Raw genomic sequence first — 26,299 nt, 5'->3', positions numbered from 1 at the left:
TTTTGCTAAAGTCAGGATTTGCACCCACTATCAAATACACCCATTAACCACTAGAACGCCTACTTTGGCTAATCAACACCTCATTGCGTTATTTACCTAATTGAATTAATTAATTAAATGAGCCGGTGGTGAAATTTAATAAATATGTAGAATGGCTGGTGGTGAAATTTAACAAACACATGGAATGGCTGAGGTGCCCCTGAGGAGAGGTTTGGGAACTGAAGCTGTGTTCATCTTGCCATCCAACTAGATATCAGTGACGTTTTGGAGAACAGGAGAAATTCCTGCTAGTTTTCATTGTATTACTGTTAATTTGCATATGTTCTAATGTTAAATGCGTTTTTTTAGCAAATATACACGTACTACCGAGATAAATAGCCTTAAACATTTTCTGTGACAAGATTTTTGCACAGTATTGTACGAAGTACTGGGGGTCAGGCATTGCAATGGAGAAATTGCCCTTGGTTGGCTGGAATAAAGCAATTCAGCCAAATTTCCAGTATGATTTTCTCTTCATATTGTCCAGGGGGGGCTTTTATCGGCACGTTTTCACTTATGTATTATTTATTTATTTATAACCTCGGAGCTTGAAATCTGAGATGATTTACTTATCGGACACACACACGTACACACACTCCGGGTCCCTTTCCGGTTGCTGGAAGCTATGAGGTTCTGTAGAGCTGGGACCAGCAGCCAGGTGAGCAGGGAGATGTATGATCATCCTAGCAGGACCCCAGGAAGCCGCTGGTAGCCAGATTAAGCTAAGATTAGGGACACTGCACAGACAGCAGCAGAGCCCAAAGAGGCACACAAACCAGCCTGTTAATGTGAGGGACATTTCAGGCACTGACCAAATGGCTGCAAAATCATTTCATCTGACATCCAGTGTGAGCAAATTTATGCTGTTGATTTGTGAATCAGCTGCCGTTGCATAAGGGGGGGTTTATAAAAATTTGGTTCCTTTCATTGTCTTATTCTCAGTTGTTGTCTTGGTGTGTATAGTGGATTGGGGGGGGGGGAGGGGGTGGCATCGCTTTAGATTAAATCCCTGTGACACTAACCAGCCTGGACAGACTGAAGCCCTGTGGAGTGTTGTCACCGTGTCAGGGGCTCTACACCCCTCCCTCTGCTTTTCTCTCCAGCTCCCTCCTTCTCTCTCCCACACTCATCCCGATACACAAAAATACTCTGTACTTTCTGACCCTGAAGAGATTGTGTTTCTGTTCCTTTTTTAACCCCAGCCAGGTTTAAGTGGGTAGCTGTCCACGATTGCTTGATTCCTCTTGTCCCCCCCCCCTTTTCATTTTCCATCCCTTCTCCTCCCTCCCTGCCTACCTCAGCCTCTCTTCAGAGCTAACCCAGTCAGCTGTGAGTCATGTGACCAGTAGCCCCACTCTAACTGAGCATGCCCAAGCCTCTCTGTGTTGTCAGGCAAAAATAAGACAGCAGAAGGAGCAGAGATCTGCAATAGATAAACACACGACACACGGGCACACAGCCGGAGAGCGGTGTGAGAGGCGGACTAACAGAAAGGCAGCGGGGACGTTCTCTGCATTCAGTGCACTCATTTCTTCTATCAGCCGCAATATATTTCTTTGTATTTTTTTGTCTGTGATTTTTGTCTTCTGGAGGAAAGACTTTCCATGGTGAAAGGAGAGGCGATTCGAAAATAAGCAGAAAGAGGGAAGGAAGAAGCAAATCCATGACTGCGTCTCCGTATCCTGAGAAGGTAAGTGTGTAGGCTGATGGGGGTGGCGGTGGGGGGGCATGCACCTCTCAGTGTCTTATTTACATGCGGGAGAAGGGTCAGTGAATGCTTCTCTGTTGGTATGTTGGAGGTAGATATGGGGGCTGGAGGGAGTTAAGGACACGGAAGCACTAATTGGCAAAGACGGGGTGTTTGGGGGAAAACCCTCTGATGAGGTGGAGTAGGGAACAGGTTCTGCGTGGAGGGAAGGTGCAAAAATCAAAAGTACGGAGGGATCATTTCCTGGTAAACGGTGCATTTTATATGCAGATTATGAGGCCCGTAGGTAAGCAGACATGAGGATGGCAGATGAAGGATGGCGGCGAATCAGGGGCTCTGCCATGGATGCTGCGCCGCGGCTCAGAGGCACTGGGAGCTGCACTCGGCAGCCTGACAGGGAACTGCCCCGGGATTCTGGCTGAAACAAAATGGCTCAGTGTGGGAGATCCGAGCAGCCTCGGTGAACCGCACACGGCAAAGAAAAGAGAGAGAGAGGACAGCAGGCAAGGAGAGCGTACAGACAAGCCTCTTATAGCCTCATTTCACATTTAATGACACACATACATGTAATTAATAATTCTGTGCACCACTTCCATAGATGGCTCAGCCAGTGTGATGGGATTATTCTCTTAAAACAATACAGATGCTATTTATTTTGCAACATTCTTGCCATAAAATGCTATTTACATAAAGATTTATTAACAATATCGTTATGGAAATATTTAACCATAAACAAGCATACATATTCAGGACAGGCATCTGTCCTGTGGTTTTGCTCAGATTAAGGTTGAGATCAACTAGTTATGATCACCATTTTGATTATTGTGCCACATAATCCTTTAATCAAAGCGAAACACTTGACGTCATTTCTCCAGTTTACACGGCCTTATATTTTTAATGAAGACATCCAAGTTAACTATGTCCCTCAAGGGTGCAACAGCTTGCACCACCCAGGGACCTGGAACCTTTTGGCCAGGAGGACAATTCCCACTGTGCCGTTAGTGACAAGCAGAAAATGCAGAGGCTTGTGTCTAAGAGTCCATAGAGATCCTGGAAAGGGGATGTGGGTATAGGGAAGCCATCTTCATCATCGTCGTCGTCATCATCATCATTATCATCATCATTATCTCGGATTTATTTTGTCATTTACAGAAGAACTGAAATACAGCATGGCTTTGTGTGAGTCCAGTCCGGGTGGTTCTCTGAAAGAATGCTTGCAAAATGTACTTATGAGAGAAACTCTGTGCTTTACGCACGTAAACAGTCCTCCATTGTTAATTGGCATCTAAGAAGAGGTTTAGACTACAGCAGAGATCCTGCTTTTTCGCCTTTACCAAGGCGGCACCTATTTCGTAAAGGGCTACAGTCGAGTAGGAGGACAATGCCAGGCGTTACACGGGCTTCCAGGGCGGGGGGGTGCGGGGGGGGGTGGGGATAGGGATTTAGGCTTCACTTAAGTCTGAAAGCAGCATCATCGTTTGCAGATGTTAGTTTTCAAGGACCACAGGGCCAGGATGGAGACCTTGGGGTTTGAGAGCAAGGAAAAGCTGTTTTGGTCCTTAATGATTTAAGTTTGATCCTTTTATGTTCAAAAGTTGGGTCGACCCAATGGAAATTCAGTGTAACAATATATCAAAATTAAACATGGAAGATACTGAAAGATCAAAATTAAAAAAATAAACACAGGAGAATTCTGCCATTATGTAAATGTGTATTTTACTATTTACTATACATTATTTTTATTAATTCATGTAGGAACTGTGTGCATACATGTATGCATATATATATATATATATATTGTGTGTATGTGTGTGTGTGTGTATGTAAATTATAGGAATTTGAGTAAAAAAATAAAACCCACACATGAAAGCCCACACAGAATACTTCCACAGACAAAGACTTTCACAATGATTAATGAATTGGCAATGGAGGACAGAAATGGCTGTTGCTAGGATACACAGGAAGATGGAATGCAAATGATTAAAATAGGAGGAAAAAGAGCCTACAGTTATGAGATGGTGAGATCAAAAATAGCATTTTATCCCAACATCCACCTAGTGTTTATCTGACCCCAGAGAACCTTAGGAAATATTATGATACAAAAATTCTTTTGTTCTTTTTAACAAAAATCTTTGGACAATTATGAGACATAGCATTTCATTTCGATGATAAATGTAATGTGCTTATTTCTCCTGTAATTGTCTGCTTTTCGCTAACCTTCTTGTTCTGGCTTTTTTTTTTAGCCATTCTGCTAGGGTTGCCACGGAAACAGCAGTCGGAGTCAGAGACGGAGTGAGAGAGAGTGACCCCCGTCTCTGGTTCTTTGGCGCCCTGCTCCTGCTGTCACGCCACCGAAGCCGCAATGGACGGGCACAGCCGAGCCAAGCGTGAGCAGCACCTCTGAACTGCTGACCCAATGGTACGTTCTCCTGCTCTCCGGGACCCGACCTGCGGTTTCTCTCTTCCACCATGGTCCTTGACTGGGTGGTACGGTCTTTACGCTGATGAATACAGCACTGTGCAAAAGTCTTAGGCAGTGATGATCTTCATGTTGATGTACAACTATGACATTATGTCTGTCAAAGACAGTCAGCCACCACCTCTGTTAAAGACACTCCGGTATTTATAGCAACCGTGCATAATACTGTACCAAGGTAAATTTGACTGGACCACTAGCATACATTGTTTGGCTAATTAAAAGCTCTTCGGGTTATTTAACTAATAAAGATAATTTATTAAGTGAGCTGGTGGCAAAATTTAACAAATACATGGAATGGCTGAGGTGCCCCTGAGGAGAGGTTTGGGAACTGAAGCTGTGTTCATCTAGCCATCCAACTAGATATCAGTGACTCTTTGGAGAACAAAAGAAATTCCTGTTAGTTTTTATTGTGTTAACTGTTCATTTGCATATGTTCCAATATTATACATTTTAATTGGATAAATAGCTTTAACCCTTTTCTTTGCCTGCCTGAGACAGTACTGCGTATGTGTGCCAAGTTTCCTTTTTGCATGACATGCTTTGTGTGCCAGTACGTCGGCCGCCACGTTTGCCTAACCCCTACACGTCAACCTAGCAGTGGTGAAAACAATGAGATAGGTGATTAGAAACCTGTGCAATTTCATGAAAATAGTGAGCCATCATACAGAGGTGAGGTCTTCTCAAACTTGCTGACTGCGGGGGGTCAGATGTGACACTAGGATGGCGAAAAAAGTTGTCTGCCATGGGGCGGGGGATTCTCCTTTTGTTCTGTTTTGTTTTTGTTCTGTTTGGGCACATTACAACTCATCAGATGGTAACTTGAAACGGTGAGACTTGAAACGTATGCCCTAAGTTTTCTTTCTTAACTATCTAAAACTTTTTTTTTTTTTGCAGGAGTAGCTCATCTCTTGCCTCATGATTTTAATTTTAATTGCACCATCAATGTTCTGTTGTCTCTCTCTGATTGCTAGATTTCTGTCTCCTGTGTCTATTCATTTAAAAAATTCTATTTCAAGCATCGTAATCTGTGCTTGGTACGGCATCTTCGTAAGAATACAACAAAAAAAAATGCATTACCTTTTTCTGATCCCGATACACCTAAACCATCCGTATCCTGTTGGGTAAACGGCACACAGGGTTGACCGACAGAAAAGGAAGCCTCTTTTTTTTATATCAGATCATTAAAGCAAAAAGCCTTCCGGAGTTTAGGTGGAATAGAGTAGACATGGAAAGCTATAAGAATCTAGGTAGTTTTGGTAAACTGTTCTCTAACAATCTGGACTCTGGACTCTAAACAGGACATCAAGGGACAGTGCTGGACGGATGAGGAATCTGATGGGGAGAATGGCTCTGAGGAGTTTCTTTATGGAATCCAGGTGAGAGATCATGTCTCCTGCTACTAGGACAGCAGATCATCATGAGGAGTAACTTTACATCTTGCTGTGTTCCTCAACGTAACATATGAACTTTTATATTTAAAAAAACCTGAATTTCAGGCTTTATAACTGCTGTAGGAATTCTCCAGTCTGCTTTTGGAGCAATGGTAACAACATATTACATCATTACATCAGACTCTCATCTTCTCTCCTCCTGATTCCAATTAGGAATGCTTTCACTGTGAATGACATTCAGGGCAATATTTTTTAAAAATTCAGCCAGGGTCCCATCCTCAGTGTCCACTGCCTCAAGCTTTAAGCTTGCCAGAATTGACTTCACAATCACCGTGACCCTGATCTGGATGAGCGGTCGAGGGTCATGAATGACAAATGAGTACAGAGTGAAGCAGCCCTACCACGAGGGAAAAACACCATTGACTGTGGCTATGCCTTGCTTCCCGACTAGGTGCTACCTCATTTTATGGTTCTCCTTTCACATTTGATGAGACTGTGCTCTGCTTCAGCCACACACAGTAGCTGCTCTAACCATTTCTCAGCTACAACATAAATGGCTGAGCATAAAAAGCCCTATCCTGAATCATCAATCCTAACATGAATACTACTGCTAACATTAATGCTATCGCTAACATCCACATTGCTGCTAACATTAATACTATTGCTAACATCAATGCTGCTGCTAACATTAATGCTATCGCTAAACATCCATGCTGCTGCTAACATTAATGCTATCGCTAACATCCATGTTGCTGCTAACATTAATGCTATCGCTAACATCAGTGCTGCTGCTAACATTAATTCTATCGCTAACATCAATGCTGCTGCTAAAGTCAATGATACCGCTAATGGTAATGCTACCACTAATACTGTATAAATGCTGCCTCTAACACTACTACTACTGCCAGGGGTGTAGCTAGAAATTCTGTACCCCCTGACAAAATGCCACCTCGGGCCCCCTTCGTTGATTTTGCCATGTGGGGGTGGGTTGCAATGGTAGATTTTGGGGGCCAGATACACTGATGGTCCCCATGAATCTGCCGGGGTATCCATGCCACTCTGATGACCCTCGCTAACGCTAACATTAAATGCTGCTGCTAACGTTAATGCTACTGCTGACATTAATGACACTGCTAACATGAGGCACCAGTGATATCATCCTGAATATCAGCACAGCATGTCAATTATGGTTTAGTGGCCCAAGGTAGGATTTAAGGATTTATCGTCGTAAACACAGTAACCCCTGGCTGTTCTGACTGTGCTCCCTTGGCTGCCACAGTGGGGGAGTGGACTTACTTTGTGCCTGATGGTGTCCGCAGGGAAGTTGTGCTGCTGACCTGTATCGGCACCCGCAGCTGGATGCCGACATTGAGGCAGTGAAAGACATCTACACCGACGGCGCTGTTTCTGTCAGGTGTGGCCCCTTCCTATCAGATACATGCCTTCAAGAGCCCACTGCATGCATAATGTCTGTGCAAACAAGCGCAAAGGGAACGATACAAAAGGCAAAAACTGATTCCCAATCTGGTTCTCGGGGACCCACAGACTACATTTTGCTCTACCAGGCGCTAGGAGCAAAAATGTGGACTGTGTAGTTGGGAGCTGGGAGGGAGCAAAAACATGAACTGACCGTGGGTCCCCGAGGACCGGATTGGGAAACACTGCTTTAGGCAGTAAGCAAATAATCCCCAATGGACCATTATGGATGATCATCTTTCCTTTCTTGCCCTGACAGGGAATATGGCACTATTGACGATGTGGACATCGACTTGCAGATTAACATCAGTTTCTTGGATGTAAGTTCTGCTAACTCACTAATTAGCCTCTAGAACAACGCTAAATAAATTCGGATCTTGGCTTCATGGGACATCTCTGCTGCCTTTTTGATGTGATGGGGGCAGCGTGTGGCTCAGTGGGCTAACCCTGTGTGTCAGAGGTTCAAACCCAGCCTCAGCATATCTGTGGGTCCTTGAGCAAGGCCCTTAACCCCAACAGGTAGCTGCCCTTCACAGACAGCTTGCTCTACAAAGAGCAAGTTGAGGGAGGCATAAATGGAATTTCCCCATGGGGACAATAAAGGATCAATTGTTTTTATTATGTTTGATCAGCCTCCCCAGTGTCTCTGGGTGCCTTACCAATGTTTTTGCGGCTGCGGTCTTTCAGGAGGAGGTGGCGACAGCTTGGAAAGTCATCCGGACAGAGCCCATCATTCTCCGGCTGCGTTTCTCCCTCTCACAGTACCTGGATGGTCCTGGTGAGAGCCAGCACCCGTCTGCATGTGTGTGCAGACAGAATGTGTGTTCATTGACATAGACAGATGTATGTCTGCATATAGCTGTACTTGGCATATTTTGTAGAATAACTTCTGCTCCATGGAATGGCACACTGCACTTCTGGGGTTCAGAGGTCATCTACTTTAGTGCTTTATTACCTTTATCCACAGAGCCATCAGTGGATGTGTTCCAACCATCCAACAAGGACAGCTTCAGTTTGGGCTTGCAGCTGAAGAAGTGAGCATTCTTTGTTTTCTTGATTGTGGCCCAGCTTTACAAAGTTATATGGAATTCCCTGAGCTGGATAAAAATAAATATTTCTTCTTAACACAGTTTTCATGAGGTTTAGTACCAGAACGGTTGAGGTATACATCGATAACAAATAGCCAACAATCAGTCATATAATACACGCGCATAAATACGCACAACCACCTCCTACTCTCTGCCTTACTCTTCCAGGATCCTCGGCCTGTTCACGTCACAGCAGTGGAAACACCTGAGCAATGAGTTCCTGAAGGCCCAGCAGGAGAAGAGGCACAGCTGGTTCAAGGCTGGAGGCACCATTAAGAAGTTCCGAGCTGGTCTCAGCATCTTCTCCCCCATACCCAAGTATGACAGACCTCTCCTCTTACTAATTCGCCACTGTAAAAGTCCAGTTGGTTATAATTCTTTTTCATTTCCATTAAAGCATCTATATTCGTCTATTTAACACATGTGCCTGCTAGTAATGTATTTAAATATAGAACTGCTAATGCTCCGAGATTCTCCATACTGTACATAAGTGTGTAAATGAAGGCTAACTGCACCCGTGCCTCTCACCCAGATCTCCCAGCTTCCCCCTTATCCAGGACACGGTTCTGAAGGGGAAGCTAGCCGTCCCCGAGCTGCGTGTGACCCGCCTCATGAACCGGTCCATCTCCTGCACCATGAAGAATCCTAAGGGCGAGCTCTTCAGCTACCCCCCCAACAGTCAGGTCAGAGCCATTCCCTACTGCTCCCGGCCTCGCCCCCAGAAACACACCGTGGGTCAAACATTTCAACATCATACCCCCGATTAGCTAACTCCCAGTTTGCCGCTGCATGTAAGCCTGAAATTCAACACCTGGTTGAAGTAAAAAAACTTCAACACGCACAGTGCCTATTAATCAGTAGAGCTTCTTTAGATACCGAAGTGTTTATGCGTTTAATGAGAATGGAAGCGGCAGTTGTTTTTCCTGATCATTCTACTAAACCAATCACTTTCCCCCACTTTTCCATATGACTAGCACCCTTTTCCCATAATGCTTTGTCTCCACTTGACCCATCAGAGTGTGGCTGTCCCCACGTCCAGGCCACCAGCGCAGATTACCACGAAGCAGCTGATTGAATTATTTTTCTCATCCCAGGCGGGTGGCCACTGCAAGAATATCCCCACTTTGGAATATGGCTTCTTAGTTCAGGTAGGGCCCGTACTAGCTAATATCGGTCTTATTCATCACATATTCATGTGGCACAATCTTAAACATATTTTTATGTGTAACTACATTATTAATTGTAGTGCATGTTTACACCTATTTGTGAGTAATAGGAACTTCCGGGACAACGTGTGGTTTTAACACTGAACTTAAATAACACTTAATATAATTCATATAAAACATTATAATTGATGTGCTAGAACTTCCGCAGGGGAGGTTCATCATAGAGGCCTCTGAGGCCTTACCATGTCTCTTACAGCCCATGTCCGTGAATCTAAATGGCTGTGAATTTGCCCCTAATGTGTTCTTGTCCAAACCGGCGGAGCTCGAGATTGCAAGGGAAACCGTGTCCTGTTTCCCTGACAGATCATGAAGTACTCTGAGCAGCGCATTCCCACGCTGAATGAGTACTGCGTGGTGTGCGACGAGCAGCATGTCTTTCAGAATGGCTCCATGCTCAAGGTACCTGGGGAAGGGGTGGGGGTGGGGGGCGGGAGAGGATTTACAGCCTGGAGGCTAAGAAAAATGGGTCTCTGTTAAGTGAACATTTTTCCCTTTCTGCCACAGTTAGAGTTAGAATTCTATTTGTCCATGTCAATCCTTTTTTATGTATAGTACATGGCCAAAAGTATATGGGCACTCATATTAATTAGAGGGATTGGTTAATTAAGCCATACCAATTGCTGATGCAGGTGTACTGTATAACTAAGCACACAGTCACTTACAGTAATCTCCTGCAACAATCAGCAGCAGAATGGGTGGTTGTACAGGAGAGGTTAGTGACTTTCCACTTGGCACCATCATAGGAGTCCATCTTTCCAACAAGTCAATCTGCCACATTCCTGCTCTGGTAGAGCTGTCCCAGTCAGCCGCAACTGAATGATTGCATTAAAGGTCTGGGAGCAAGTTGGGTGTGAAGTGGTCGGCCACACAAGCCCACAGAAAGGGACCTTATAGCCTAACATCGATATCCAACTTGAATGGTAGTAACTCCCACCAGCAATGCTGCAACACCTTATGGGAAGCCTTCCCTGAAGGGCAGAGGCTGTAATAGCAGCAACGAGCCGACCCTCTTCATATTAATACCCTGCTAAATTTCAGAATGAGATGTTAGACAAGCTGGTGTCCGTGTGCTTTTGGCCATATAGTGTATGTGTATTCTCCCTTTTGTCCACCGTTGCGCATGAGACCGTCTGTTTGTGGGTGAGTACCTGCACACTGTAAGCGCCTGAGCCTGAGTGTGTGTCCTCCTGCCTACACAGCCGGCGGTGTGTACTAGGGAGCTGTGCGTGTTCTCCTTCTACACCCTGGGGGTGATGTCCGGAGCTGCAGAGGAGGTGGCCACGGGGGCAGAGGTGATCACATTCTCTCGCGTGTCCCGTCTAAAGAGCTACCAGCACAGATCTGCATTGATGGTAGACTTTGAGTTCCTTTATGAAGATGTGGGTCCACCTTGAAAGAAAATTACATGCTTTTCAGATCTATTTTTCTGCTTTATTTCATCTCAGAAAAATCTAATTCGGTCTGACAACTAAGTTATGTCTAAAGCAAGTTAGCAAGTGAATAAATATTCATACATAGAAAATTCTGTGTATAAAATTACTGCATACAGGAAGGCATTTTTCAGCTGCCCTGCTGAGTCAACAAAAGGGTGCTTCATTTAAAATTCAAAATTAGGTTTTATTCAGGGTTTACAGGAAGCATAAAACTTGGGTATATGATTCAGCATTATGTTTCTCATAATGTTAGTTTTGTAGGAAGACAAGTCAGTAGACATTTTCTTGACTTGATCTTAAGAACTAAAAAAGAAACAAAATAGCCACATTTATGTATTTACCAAATAAAAATAAAAATACGATGAGAAAATGAGAAAATATTCAGCGTACCATTATTTGGAGCTAAAGCTGCTATGAAGGACAGACTGGTTGCCGGACCTAATAAAAAAGTAGCATTAGCATTAACATTGTGAGCTAAGATCGCAGCTGGGAGGAGCTGAGAGCTGGATGAAGATTGTCAAGTGGACTTATCACATGGGGATCACTGACTTTCACTGATGTTCTGTAGGTTGTGGACCTGCTGGTGGCCATGTGCAGAGCAGCCTTGGAGTCTCCTCGCAAGAGCATCATCTTCGAGCCTTACCCTTCGGTAGTCGACCCAAATGACCCCAAAACTTTAGCCTTCAACCCCAAGGTGGCCATTTCTGCTAATTTCGTCTTGACCTACAGAGTAAATGCATGTCATGTGATGGCTCCATATCTGTCTAACTTGTGCTTTTCTTAACCTCCTCGTCAAACCACAGAAGAAGAATTATGAACGCTTGCAGAAAGCGCTGGATAGTGTGATGTCCATCAGGGAGATGACACAGGTACAAATGCTGGGTAGCAGGTGTAGTATCTCACTAGATATTTGCTACCCAGTATTAAATTTGCTATCTTAGAGATTGGTATGACATGGAAGTTTTCCAGCTCTCACCAAGCCGATAAGAGGCTCTGTATGTAGAGAGAAAAGCTGTTGTTATATCAAGAACTTTAACCAACGGTGACTTTTAGAAGTTATTAGTCACTCTGCTGGCCGCAGGATTTGAATCGGCAACCTTGCCAACCCTCAGAGCTGCCCTCGCTCACCCAAATATTTTTTTAAATACTTTTCCGGTTAGTGCATAATTCCATATATGTTATTTTATAGTTCTGATGTCTTTATAATTAATCTAAAGTAGTACCAATCAACCTTTCTATGGGTGGGTGTGTCCAAACGTTTGACTTGTAGTGTATGTAGTAATAATAATACTATGTAGGCTATGTGTGTTTGTATGCAGATGCTTTGACACCAGAGGATACAACCAGTCCTGGATTGACTTTAGGTTATTTCATTTTCAGGGATCATATTTGGAGATTAAGAAGCAGATGGACAGGTTAGACCCGCTGGCCCATCCTTTGCTGCAGTGGTGAGTAGTGGCCTGTCTGCACGCCACAGAAAGCCTGCTCTTCAAGCTTCTGCCTTAGGGAGGCTCCTTGCCTTCTTACCTCATCTGAGGACTTTTGCTTCTGGAAGATGCCATGTTTTGTGGTGTAGCAACATTGATACGGATATTGACTTTGGCCATGCTTCTTCCGTCTTCCGTGGATGCATAGAATACGTTTCCTGTCTTCTAGGATCATTTCAAGCAACAGGTCGCACATTGTCAAGCTGCCACTGAGTAGGGTAGGTAATCAGATCCTATACTTTTCTTATCGTATTGCTGCCATCTTAGTAGAGCCATGCTTAGTAGAGCCATGCTTAGTAGAGCCATGCTTAGTGGACCATATCTTGGACCCTTTTTCCACCTAAGGGTAACTGACCACCCATTCTCTCAGCTCCGGCACCATTCACTTCATTCAGACTAGCTTAATTAGCATAACAAAGAGGCAGCAGCTGGAAAAAGCCATCAAACAGACTGTGAGTTTAATGAAGGATCAAGGATTCTGTTGTCAGTGTGGAAGTGTGGTGACACTCGTACAATGAAACTGAGCAGCAGCTTCCCTTAATGCACACATAAAACATGTGTGGTAACGGAATTTAACACGGTACCTGAATACGAATGCAATAGTTACATTTGAGATTCTAGGAAGGCTGGAGGGAGGATATTACAGTAGATGCGCTATACAGATGGACGGCACTCAGCATGAGTAGTGTATTGCAATTGAGATGATGCAAAATGAGTAGTACTGGGCAACAAAGTACTGACTGAGGACAAAGTACTAGACAGACTACCGTGCAAGACAGAACAGACTGCTGAACAAGACAAAGTGCATGACACAAAGTACCAGACAAGATGAAAAACAGTTAGATATCGTATATAACAGCAGTGTAGAATTGCAGTGCACTGTAGTGCGACTGTGGAAATTGGTTGGGCTGTCAGTGGCTGAGGGAGGTAAGTCTCCTGGAGAACAAGCAGTTCCCGAGTCTGCTTGAGTGGGTAGGAATGGTCCTACACACATGGCTCCTTTAATTCATCTGAAGCGCAGTCGCACTGCATAACAGGGTGTAACCAGCCGTTGTTCCTCTCTTCTCCACAGCAACTGAAGTTCATGCACACATCTCACCAGTTCCTCCTGCTCAGCAGCCCTCCGGCCAAGGAGGCCCGATTCCGCACAGCCAAAAAGCTCTATGGCAGCACCTTTGCCTTCCAGTGAGTCAGACCCCCACCCCACCCCAAGAGCTGCACCACCTCCCCTGAAACGCTCTCCACCCCACCTTTCTCCCCAAAGTGCCCTGTTTACAGATCGAGTCCACCGGCAGCAGGAAGAAGGGATCATATGCCGTGCCGTCTCCCCTAAAGAGTGGTACAGATTGTCCTTAATAGCGCTTGGGGGCTCACCTACACACAGCTTTGGCATGGCATGAACAGCACGTCGTTCCTCAAAGTAATATGAAACCAGCTCATTCCTCAGAGGCTTGACTTAGAGGCGCTTAATGAATGTTACCAAGAATATTGTTCTCGCTAAGAATAATCATTCTAAAAATGGAATGCTGTAAAGGCAGCATCAATCTTACTATGACTCAAGTGATTTATATTAAGAAAATGTAAAGAGAAAATTTGTTACGCTTTGACTATTTTAAGTAGAGGGTGCATTGGCTAGACTGTTATGTGCTGGTTTTGTTTGAAGGACCTTGGATGGTCTGTTTTGTAGTGCTTCAGCTCTTCGGTGGTTTAGAATTTGACTTCAGAGAATTTCTTTGTTTAAAAGCTGCTTTCTTACGTCTGTCATCCACAAACAGGCTGGATTGTTACACTTACCCTGATATCCCAAAGAAAGTAGCAGCTTCGCCGTGGCCCGGCGGACTGGAAAAACTGGAAATGTTGACCCATCTACTGGATGTATACTGTTCTGTTTGTGCTTCATAGCTGCTGTAGAACCCTGGACAGCTCTGGTCACACATGCTACAACGTGTTGGAGGACTGGTCTGTATTCACAGCTCTCGTTGTCTCTCTCTCTCTCCGCACCTGCTCTAGTGGTTCCCATATAGAGAACTGGCACTCCATTCTGAGAAATGGACTAGTCAATGCTTCTTATACCAAACTACAGGTATGTAGCTCTCGCATTTAGCCAAGCTAAGATGCATCCTCCCTTGGACAGCGCCTGTCTTCTTGACTTAAGTCCGCTGTCCAGCTGATCCATTTTGACAGTAACGGATGCCATGTTTCTCATCATCTCAACGGGACGTTTTCTTTTCGTTGTCGTCTTTGCCTTTGTTGTTGTTTTTTTTCCGTGCTATTTTACTGGCAAGGCCCACCGGTGACAGCTGTGGCACATGCCAGGCGTCGGTCCCTTCCCGGGCTGGCAGCGGTGTACACTGCATCCCTCCCCGTCCGCCAAGGACGAAGGGAGTGGCGTCCACCGGTAGCCGGGTTACCGGTCGGCCTTGTCGACCACTAGGGTGGGACCACTGGGAGCTTCGAGCGTGTCACACTCGCCTTACACTCTCTGCTGTTACCCTCACTGGTCTCGTCACAGCCGGATTCCCACAGAGAGTGGGGCTCCGGCTGCAGCTAAACGCTAGGCTTGTCTGTCTGAGTTGCTAGGTTGCTAAAGTGTTGTTAAGAAAGCACTGTGAGTACCGGAATGCTAAGGGAAAGGTCAATAACTCTCATCACACATGCTTTTCAGTGTTTCCTTCCGTTTGTTTATTTTATTACCATGCATTTGTCATACATCATATCTGCTTGGTCACTAGCTAATGTGGGCATACAGTACATTATTTTACATTATTATCCACAAGAAAACCTGATCTTAGTAACCATTACAAAGCTAGTAGAGAGATTCCCCAACTAGGCTCCATTTTGACAGACAGGTTGTACATGGAAAGGGACGTATGTCAGAGCAAGATAATTGCACCGATTGTTAGGTGTGAGAATGAGACTGGTAGATGTGTGTGAGGCTGAGATGGACGCACTGCTGTACAGTGCCGCATTCTTCTGCGTGCTGCACAGTGCACACTAGATAGAGTAGCGCTTCAGGGCGTACGGCTGCCATAAATTTATTTTTGCATAGAATTATTTGTTTATTTATTTTTAACTTTGGTCATAGCTGTGAGTCGTCATAAGTGGCTTAGTTTGTAAGTGTGTACTGCAAATATTCAGAGGTGTAAGTCAGTGAGTCAGCTCTAGTTCAAATTTCGCCTCTTATTTCTGGCCTAAAAATAAACTGCACATTCTAAGTTGAAATATATATCTAAAATATCATGGACTCTAACCAGTATTCGCCATTATGGGTGGGCAGGCAGAATAGTCGGCTGGCTCAGAGAGCTGCGCGAGACTCATCTTTCTCCCACTCATGCCACAGCTGTCCTTCGGTCCTGGCCTCCCCTCCAGGAAAACGGGGCCCAGCTGTGACTCATTAGGCGAGTCCTCGCAGAGAATCATGCGGGGGTGACTTAGCCGTGTTTGCTAGTCAACTCCAAACGCGGCGCAACCAAATGATCCTTCATGCAGCTCATGCTGCTCGTATCGGAAGCGACTCTGACCTTTCGAGCACATTTTCAGGCAGGTGTGTCTCTCCTCAGGATACCCAGGCAGACATAATTTTGTTCAAATTCCTCACATCTTGTCCCTGGATGCCGGTTTCCCTTTATCGGCTCTTTCTGAGCCCGTTACGCGTATCAGAGGAATTTCCCTTCGCTGTTCTGTACCAGCCTTTGCAGACTGCATTTCACCCCTACACATTCGTCATTTGAGCTTGCACCTCAGCTCAGTTGTTTTGAAGCTCCTCATGCATACTCCATTGAGTTGCCTCTGTCTTTGCGGCAGGGTCATACCTCCCTGGTTCAGCCAATCATCAGGGTCATACCTCCCTGGTTCAGCCAATCATCAGGGTCATACCTCCTTGGTTCAGCCAGTCATCAGGGTCATACCTCCCTGGTTCAGCCAATCATCAGGTCCTCCCTGCCATGCTGCTTTTCTCACCTTCACCCATACCTCTGTGCTGTAAGCATTCGCTGCCTTTCACATATACCAGTTGTCTTTTTTACCCTCAGTCACCCACTTATCATTTCCTCACACTCATTCTCTGGCTGCTTTTCTAGAGAACCTTATGTCTGAGCCTTTGGTGTTGGATGCTAACAGCTTTATGGCTTGAGCAGAACAATCTTCATGCAGAGATTGGTCACAAAGCTAAGGTCTTCCTTCTGAGGAGCACTTCTTGGAGGTGTCTTGGTTACCCCCCCACCCCATCTCTGCCCCTCCCACCCCCCCACCCCCCACGCCTTTAAACCGTGTCACTCTTGGTGATTCTCAACCTACTTTTTTCAACGCAAGCTGCATGGGGCTGCGTACGGAAAGGGCATCTATCTCAGCCCCATCTCCAGCATTTCCTTTGGATACTCAGGTAGGAAGATGCTCTTTGTTCCCGGGGCAATTCTAGGTTTTTTTTTTAAGGTGGGGGACATGACAGGGGCCATCCGTATCATTAGCTAAATGATGTGTTTTGTAACAGTGAGTGACAGGGGATGGAGCCAATCAGCTTTCAGCTGGAGCCAGTGTTCCTATGGGCCCGCCCCTGTATGCACGCCTGATTTGTTCTTTCCGTACGGGGTCGGTGTGCTCTAGTCCATTGCCGTCCTGCCAATCCACTTGCAAGGAAGCCCCCAAACACTAGGCAGTCCCTATGTCTGAAGTGCTGAAGTACTAGAAGAACCACCACCCCCTCCCCCCACCCCCCCGCACTGGCTGTTTGCTCTGTTTTGAGAGGACGGTCCCATTACACCCGAATGTCTCACCCTCTGGCGGGCAGCCTGTTTCCAGTGTGAAACAGGGGGGTCTGACCCTACCTCCGCCGCTGACTCTGCCCGTCGTGCGGCTCAGTGCCGGTGCACGTCAGGCTTACGCTGTGTGTCTGTGTCGGTTGCCGCGGTGACCCAGGGATGGGGAAAGGACAGCATCGCATGCCCTCTAAAGACGAGCTGGTGCAGCGCTACAATCGCATGAACACCATACCCCAGGTACACCCTCCCTCCCTCCTGCTCCAGCCACTCCCATGCAGAAAAGTCTGCAAATGATTCCTTTTCATGGATAGATATTTATCAAATAAGCTATTGCTATTGGGACCTGCAAACACATTACCCACTGTATGGAACTTGTAACCAGTAGGTTGTACCATGGGCATAATTATGGGGGGTGGTTGTAACCCCCCCCCCCCCCAATAAACAAAGCCAGCCAATATAACCCCCTGGACCCCCTTAAATGGGTGAAGGCCTAACCCTCCCCCCAATGCTGAACCCAAAATTATGCCCTTGGGTTGTACATTTAAATCCCAACAGGTCCAGACCCTTAATGATGGTCTTTATTTCATTTTAGTAAATATTAAGCTGTATTAAGGCAATATTTTTTCTGTAGAATGTGTATTCCACCTGTTAAGCAAAAGAAAATTTTAATGTTAAAATGTTTTCACAAGTAAGCATACATATCATTACAAGTATCCATATTAAGATATGATGTCTATATATTATACCTGTACATTGTTTGCAGAAAACAAATGTTTATGTTCGACTTCCCGTTTCCCTAGAGTCGACCAATACAGTCCAGGTTTCTACAGAGTCGAAATTTAAACTGCATTGCTCTCTGTGAAGGTAAAATGTTGAAATATCATATTAAAATCAACCATGTCTAGAAGAATGAAAGACAAGAATAGTGCCATATATTTTGTATCTTAGACACATAATGTATATGATTAACGTGTCATCTAGCATCATAGACTCATGCTTTACATGTGTACAATGTCATCTGGTAATATAGACACATACAGTATATGTTTACAATGTCATACGGTATCATAGACACATCTAGTAGATGTTTATATTGTCATTTGGTATCATAGACAAATGCAGTATACACTTACAATGCCATTCGCATCAAAGAAACTTGTAATATATACTTACATTGTCTCATAGGCACATATAGTATATACTTACAATGTCATTCATATTATAGACACATACAGTATATACTTAAAATGTCATTTGGATCATAAACACATACAGTATATACTTACAATATCATTCGCATCATAGGCACATATACTATATACTTACGTCATTCGCATCATAGACACTTATGTCATCAAGCAACATAGCCACATAATTTATATTTACATACTATATGTGCATAGTATAGTATAGTATATAGTATGTGTATACAGTCGTCCCTCGTTTATTGCGGTTAATCCGTTCCAGACTCTACCTCGTTAAATGAATTTCCGCGAAGTAGGATTTTTTATTTCTTTATTATTCGGCTGCACCTGCCGTTGAAGGATTTGCGGGGGTGCTCGAATACATAGGCCTACAGTCCATACGTACAGTAATTTTAATTTGAATTGTAATACAGAGGTGTATAATTGACTCAGACAACCAAGCGCGCGCTGTATCATTTTCACTGTCTATCAACTTTTTAATGAATAAATGTATTTGAAAAAACCGCGATAGAGTGAAGCCACGAAAGTCGAAGAGCGAAATGGCAAGGGACGACTGTATGTGTTCAAATGGTATTGTTTACTTACAATGTCATTCACATTACAGAAATATAGTATATACTTGAAATGCCATTTGCATCATCGACACATATAGTATATACTTACAATGCCAATCGCATTATAGACACATATACACATTACAATGACAGTGGTATCATAGACACATATAGAATATACTTAGAATGATACTGACATCATACACTCATATGTCATTTGTTTAAAATGCAGTGTGTCATCATAGGTGCTTGCAGTATATGTTTAAGATGATCAGATACTGTAGTACCACATGAGGTAAATAGAAGGTCCTTTTGCCTGTGTTCTAGTGATAACATCCAAGGACCTTCAGAAGCATGGAAACATCTGGGTGTGCCCTGTGTCGGACCACGTCTGCACTCGCTTCTTCTTTGTGTGAGTGTGTCTGTTCTAGGCCAAAGGTTAAATGTGTTTCACGTTTTCAGCACGTACCAGTTTAAAAATACGCAACCCATGTCCAAAGGCGACACAGCAACTTTATCCTTAGCTGCACCCGCTCTTGGGACTGACTTCGTAATGAAGACCGAAGCAGCAAATTCCCAGCTGGAACCATTTTATCACCCAAGTCACTCTCTTCCGTTTTTTTCTTCCCTTTCATCCTCCCACATATTCCTTTAGGTACGAGGATGGCCAGGTGGGAGATGCCAACATCAACACCCAAGAGCCCAAGATTCAAAAAGAGATCATGCGTGTGATCGGGACTCAGATTTACTCCGGCTGAGCCGAAGACCTTGCGTGGCCTCGAGTTGGGCACTGACGGAAAACCCGGCACTACATGGGGTCATTAAACTGTGCTGCATTAACAGCTGGTTGTTAGATGCTTTCACAAAGGCTCAAGGGCCAAATGGTGGCCCGCTTTGCTCTTGTTTTTCAATTCTTATTCATTATCGGTTTGCTCTATCCATCAGTCCATCTCTCTCTGAAGCTGTTGGGAAAGGGGCGGATGGATGAGGGCCCCAGGGACATTGAGAAAGAGGATTTCCACCAGAAAGCCTTTCCATGACTCTCTGAAATGCTGCACTTGGCTCTGGCTTAGAGGGGCTCCTGGAAACCGCTCATCCTTCACGCTGCCCTGAATAAGCACTGGAGAACAACCTTGAACATGTCTATCCCCAACCTGACACAATGCCCCCCGCACACAAAGGCACCACCCCCTCCCTGAAAATACACCCCCAGCAAGCATGTACCTAGCCCCCCCAACCCTAACCCTAACCCTAACCCTAACTCACCCATCACTCTCGATTCCCTGCTTTTGAACATTGTGTCCAAATCACACCAGAAGTCTTCTTCAGCCATCTTATTTAACACTTCCTGCGGCCTGGAAATCAACTTCTGGATTATTTTTCATGATGAAATTAATGTGTGTTACATCTGTTCCTTTCTTGATATTCCTGAGTTGGTATTTTAATGTACCAGATTCAGGTGTGTGCCGCTGGCTGTTTTCAATTCACTATAGTTCCTGTTATTCATTTGAGTTCACTTAATTTCTGGAGTTAAATAAAAAGAGTACATGGTGCAATATATTTAAAATATAACCTCGAGGTTTTTGCCGGCATGGTGGCCCTCGGTAGCACTGTTGGGTTCTACATCCATGGTTGAGGGTTTGACTCTCACTCTGCGTGAGTTTTCATGTTCTGTCCGTATCGTACGAATTTCCTCCCACAGTTTAAAAACATGCAGTGAGACTAATTGGTATTTCAGAATTTCTTGTAGTTTGTGTATGTGCCCTGTGATGCACTGGCATCCCATCCAGCATATACACCTACCCTCTACTACCTGGGACAGGTTCCAAGCCCCCCCAACCTGGAAAAGTGGTTGGAAGACTAATGGACATTTTGCATTAAAAATACCTTTTAAACATGACTCATTACAGTGAACCGAATACAAAGACGATTGTGAGTGTTCAAAACCTTACTGACACTTGTGATGGAAACAAAGTCATTACCAGTTTGCAAGTATGAAAGAGAATTAAATTTTCTCAGTGCTTTTATTTCCATCTCAGCTCTCCTTCGCACTCTTGTGATCGGATTACATAGAACCCAAACCCCATTGAACATGTAACTCTCTGTGATCAGCTCTTTATGGACCTGTTTATGCGAAATGTCACAAGGTTTCTTCTTATGCACTGAATTGTGGCCTGTTGAGTCTGGAAATGAAACCTCATTCCACAGCTGCATACCAGATATTACGTGACCAGCTTCTGATGTCATTCGCACCATCGACCCTGAGGACTGAACACAACATCACTGGCTTTGAAAGTCAATTCTTTCACAGTCACTTACGCATTTGTGTGATCAACAGTTTTTATTTTTTTCCCACATCCGCCTTCCTTCTATTTGACCTGGCATTTGTTTGACGTCTGCCTGGCCATCCAAGGGGCGGAGTCACTCTCTGACATTTGCCACACTGGCCTCTGTGCTGAAACATGAGTATAATGGAGATACATAGCGGCAGTGTTAGGTACTGTGATCTTTCTCGTTCAGCTTCTGGAATGCTGCACCGCTTCCTGTCTGTGATGTCGTCACAGACGTCATGAGGTGTGTGACTTTTGGGCATGAGAGGTGAGGGGGATGCCTTGTATGGACTTCAGAGGGATTATTTCCGCAGACAATATGGACACCAGATTCTAGAACTTTCCTTCTTCCCATCCTGTCAGTTAGAAATGCCCTAGAGTCTCAGTGAAACTGTATGGTTACTTATGTATCTACAAACACCAGTTTGTCGTCCCTTTTGTTTCTGTTTAGTGCTGTCTGTGAATGAAGGATTACAACAATGAAATCCTGATAGGCAAGGTGAAAAATAAAGACTGATTTTGCACAATTTTACACAGTCTCTATGTCATTCATTGGCTTCTGCAGGGACAGAAAGAGTTCATACAAATGGCCTTTTAGATGGATAATTGTGTCTAGATTGCAAGGAGAGAACCCATGTACAATATCTATGCCTATCTGGCAGACTGGAGTACAACTCAGGCTTTTGTAACTCCTCAGAAAGCTTTTATTCTATGTAGGTTTGGTGTCACCAATATCAGGATTAGGACTATAGGGGAAAGAAAGAAGTCTGTGAATAACAGAAGCGTTACTGGAAACATTTATATAAGCCATGTCATTGTCAGTCCCTCAATAAGGAGCATGCTTGATGCTCCAGTTCATGGTCACCCAATCCAGTGCTCGGGGACCCAGAGCCGGTCCACGTTTTTGCTCCCTCTGAGCTCCCTACCAGACAGTGCATATTTTTGCTCCCTGTGAGCTGGGAGGGAGCAAAAATGCATACTGTCTGTGGGTTCTCAAAGACCAGATTGGGAACCACTGCTCTAGTTTATTAAGACAGTGTATGGTGGCCTCTCCCTGCAGCTTCCTGTAGGTGGCGCTGTTATTTGGGTATTTAAGTGTTTGCGTCAAGGCAAGAGAATAGTGTGATTCTGCACGTCTTCCCTACCTGCTGTAACATCATAAGCCAGCCTTCTTTTAAGGAGTAGTCACCACTACACCGTGCTCTTGCGTCTGTCCTTTTGTGTTCCCCGCGTGCCATTGTGCCCCCAGCCTCATCGGACCTCCCTCACCCCGTCTCCTGTCCCAGTTAAACATTCCCCTTGGGTGTCTTCCTTGTACCCGAGTGAGAGAGAGAGACAGACATACAGGTACAGAGGAATGCAGGCCGTGGCGACCATGCAGTGCTGCTGTCTGCAAGCCAGTGCTCGCCGTCTGGCAGTAGTGCCGGGCTGCTAGCGCGTGTTGCCGCTCCGTGATGAAAGTCCACTGTGGGGAGCTCTTGCACCATCGAGGCCTCACTCACTTTTAAAAACCCATAACTCTGCTTGTTTGCCTGAGCGTTCGTGAACACGGAGGCGAAGCAGTAGTCACCATTGCTGCTTCAATCCCCCCCCCCCCCCCCCCCCCCACAACACACAGGGTAAATCACTGTGACTGAATTAAACTCTGTTGTTTAATCATCCACACTTTATTTAGTTCCAATCTCTTTGCTTTCAGCCCTGGGGTGATGTGTCTGCAAGCCTGGATAATGGTGCTGACAGTGGAGGTTGCCAGTTTAACTGGGATTTTAGGGTCCTACCAAATGAGATTGGGTTCTCCTGCATCCTGTTACGCACTCCTGGGTGTCTCTGAATGCCCACAGGCTGTAATGAAATAAGGATCATTTTGGACAGGTGATCCTTCTGCAGGTTTTACTTAAAGAACATCAAGTCCCTCTCACAGCTTGGAATTATGCTAATTTGAATTTTCATCCATCCATCCATCCATCTCCTAACTGCTTATCCTGGTCCAGGTGATGGGGGCAGGAGGCAGGAACCTGTCCCAGGCAGCACAGTGTGTCAGGCTGGGGTTCACCTAGGATGGGATGCCAGCATGTAGAATTTCATATTAATTAAACAAGGCTTTTTGGGTATCAAAAAAGGCAGGTGTAACCTAAAAAGGCTTTTCAGTGGAGCCGTGTCGGGAGGCACTGCTGGGAGCCAGCTGGATGATGCGCGTCTGTCCCTGGCCACGCTCACATGCATGCACCTCCCCGGCGGTCAGCCTGCACAGTGCCGGCCGTACGCCATGGGCGGAAAGCACACGGTGCAGTGCGGCATGCTGGGAAAAGCAAAGCCTGCAGGGCGACTCCATGCTGTTTTTCAACAGCTGGGCGGGGGACGTTACTGCCGTGGAGGGTGGCGTGCGGCTCAGCGGGTTAGGCTCCGTGCCCGTGAACGGAAGGTCACCGGTTCAACTCCTGTGTTCAGCACGACAGTCAGGTTGCTGTTGGCCTTCTGAGCAAGACCCCCTCCTCCCCCACAAAATAAAAAACGCTACAGGGTGGGATTACCCATATAGCTCTGTGTATCTCTCAACAGAGAGCATGATGGGAAATGCAAAGATAAACATTCCAATGCACTTGTACAAATGGCAAATAAAGCATTATTCCATATTTTCATCTCAGTCCTGAAGCTGCCACTCTGTCGTATTACTTAAGTGATCCGCTGAATGCCATATCCCATCAGCACAAATGACTCAGCCATTTACCCCCCAAGTCTTAATTGTTGCTCACATTTCTGCTGCTGTGGCTGTTATTGTTGTCATTGCTATCTTTCCCACAGTCACATTCACTTCAAGGCACGACTCCATCCACAAGCTAAATGGTTACATTTTCGCTAATTGGTGTTTACGGCGATGATCACAATGATGCAGTTTTTTTTTTTTTTAATGATCGCTCTCTCCTTCGCTTGCTCTCTCTCTCTCGCTGTTTTTTTAGTTTATAATACATTTCAATAGAAAGTGTTTACTCGGCATAAATTTCACTCCGTGCATACTATCAAAGACAAATCTCCCTTTCTGCCAGGCCTTCTCTTCCAAGCTTGCAATCCTTTACCTTCTTTGTCCCCGGGGTTGGCGAAGTTGCCGGTATCTTGCAGGCGGCAGTGAGAGCGTCAGGCTTTATCTGTTTATTGTTTGAAGTTCTCTGAGTGTCTGAAACAACAGCGATCACACCTGGCAGCACTGATGGCATCGCCACTACTTCACTCTCCAGCCGCCGTCGGCCCTTCTTGCGTTCGTGGAGAACGATAACGTCAGCGTCGCCCCAGGCGCCCTAGCCGTCTTGCAGTGGCACCCGGGCACCGTGTCACGTGCTGCTTTCATGGACACCCACCCTAGCAACAGTATTCATTTTTCTTTGTCTGTTACACGAGGACAGCGACAAATCTCCTTTGTCTACCACAGAAATAAACTGGCTGTTCTGGAAGCCCAGACTGATGTTCTCATGAATTCCCTGAGCGCTCACGCTCGGTCACATGCTCTGGGTCCCCCCCTGAGTTGACAGCCCCCTGTACCTCCTCCCGTCTCAAAATTATTAGCCATCATTACTGGCCTCAGCTACTAATATTTCCCACTAAATTTCACCTACTGGTCACCCCTGGCATCAGTGGTCCATGAGGAGATGTAGTCATCATTAAAGCATAGGGCCATGCTGTTCTTTAAACCCAGAGACCTTCCCAATAATGACATAGTTTCCATCCCTGAAGACATTCATGTCGCATGTCAGCCTGCGCTTCCCTGGATGTCCATGTAGGTCTCGGCCTGGATAATATCTTGATTTTTTAGCTTCCTTCGGTTGCTGGGGCCACTTGGCCACTTAAAATGTAATGGGAAGGATTCTCCTTAAATACTAAGAATAAAATATAACATAACAAAATTTACATTAAAATATTCAGACACCCGTAGAATGAAAAAAGCTAAACTTCATCTTTTTGGCAACATAACACTGGTCAGAAAAAAACATGAAAACTATGCATATTTTGTTTTCCACAGAGAATATCTTCAGTTATGCTACTTAATTAGAATACTTAAAAATGTCCATTTCCTGTCTCATCTTTTGAAAGATAACTGACCAGCATGTCTTATTCTGTGTGAGTGTGCGTATGTGTGCACGTGTGTGTGTGTGTGTGCGTGTGTGGATTAGGTTTATATTACATTGTGGGGGACCAAATATTCCCCACAATGTAATATACACATGTTTTTTATGTTGTGGGGGCCATTTTTCTGATCCCCACAAAGATCTGTGAATGCAGTCAAAAAAGAAAAAATGCCAAAAGTCTCAAATTCTGTTTGGTTACTTATGGTTGAGGTTAGGGCTGGGTAGGGGTTAAGGTTGTCACGATGGGATTAGAGTTTTCCCCATAGAAATCACTGGCGAGTCCCCACAAAGATATCATTACAAACCTGTGTATGTCTGTGCAATACATACAGATTATATTTGAGGTGTAACTAATTCAGAATGCAAATGAAAATGATTATGTCTGTTTACCATTTGAAGAGGTTGTTTGGAGGGAGTTGGACACACTGTGTGTTATTTCTTGACAGAAATTCGGTTAAGGTTATCAGAGCTTTGGGTCGGGTCCATTACGGAGCAGCTTCTCGTGGTGTCTCCTCTCCATCCTTTGGACTGTGGGAGGAAACTGGAATCCTGGAGACCTGGAAGTGAGGCAGCGATGCAAACCTCTGAGCTATGCTGACACCCACATCTCTAATTTGTTTTTAAAATTTTAGGCTGTTTTATTATATAAGCCGTTTTTTAAATCAAAATTTTATAAGTGAAATCTAGCTGGGAAACCCTGAAATAAATCTGCCCTGATAGTTTATGACTCAAATGATATTAAGTTTTATATAAGCACCCCTAAAACAGGTTGTTCAGACAGGGAAGTTCGGAAGCTTCTAGAAGGGTTAAATTAATACTCCGGCTTGTTATGCGCCTACTGGAAGGTTCCGAATGGCGAGCAGGCCAGTGTAGGCAACCAAGAAACAGGCTGTCAGAGGGAATCACCATTTATGAGCCGTCACTGCTCCTGCTTCACTACTTTTGCATCCATCTTTCACCCCTCCGCCCACTGCTACAGCCCCCGACCCCCAGAGTGACCTAAGATGT

The 26,299-nt window shown here is 45.0% G+C and overlaps 1 protein-coding gene across 7 annotated transcripts; it reads left to right on the top strand.

Moving 5' to 3' along the window:
- Positions 1–1,349: 1,349 nt before the first annotated feature.
- LOC111848212 (protein mono-ADP-ribosyltransferase PARP6) lies at positions 1,350–25,764 on the top strand. Of its 7 annotated transcripts, none has more exons than XM_023820041.2 (23): positions 1,351–1,729; positions 3,991–4,166; positions 5,525–5,602; positions 6,937–7,031; positions 7,353–7,413; positions 7,781–7,871; positions 8,061–8,127; positions 8,350–8,499; positions 8,714–8,864; positions 9,276–9,329; positions 9,711–9,806; positions 10,607–10,699; positions 11,409–11,534; positions 11,644–11,709; positions 12,221–12,288; positions 12,497–12,545; positions 13,400–13,512; positions 14,338–14,410; positions 16,639–16,708; positions 17,242–17,321; positions 17,885–17,948; positions 19,171–19,255; positions 19,499–21,705. In XM_023820041.2, exons 2-23 carry the CDS (start codon positions 4,164–4,166, stop codon positions 19,599–19,601), a joined length of 1,836 nt encoding a protein of 611 aa, XP_023675809.1. In that variant the 5' UTR covers positions 1,351–1,729; positions 3,991–4,163; the 3' UTR covers positions 19,602–21,705. The 7 variants fall into 7 exon arrangements, 5 of the variants coding, with proteins under 5 accessions (XP_072554234.1, XP_023675809.1, XP_023675806.1 ...); XM_023820038.2 differs by having other exon boundaries at positions 1,352–1,729; positions 9,198–9,329; XM_072698133.1 differs by lacking the exon at positions 5,525–5,602 and having other exon boundaries at positions 1,350–1,729; positions 9,198–9,329.
- Positions 25,765–26,299: the final 535 nt, after the last annotated feature.

Source organism: Paramormyrops kingsleyae, chromosome 13 (genome assembly GCF_048594095.1).
Source record: "Paramormyrops kingsleyae isolate MSU_618 chromosome 13, PKINGS_0.4, whole genome shotgun sequence".
Lineage (NCBI taxonomy): Eukaryota > Metazoa > Chordata > Actinopteri > Osteoglossiformes > Mormyridae > Paramormyrops > Paramormyrops kingsleyae.
The sequence above is the reverse complement of the archived record's forward strand: the minus strand, read 5'-3'. Positions and strand labels throughout refer to the sequence as shown.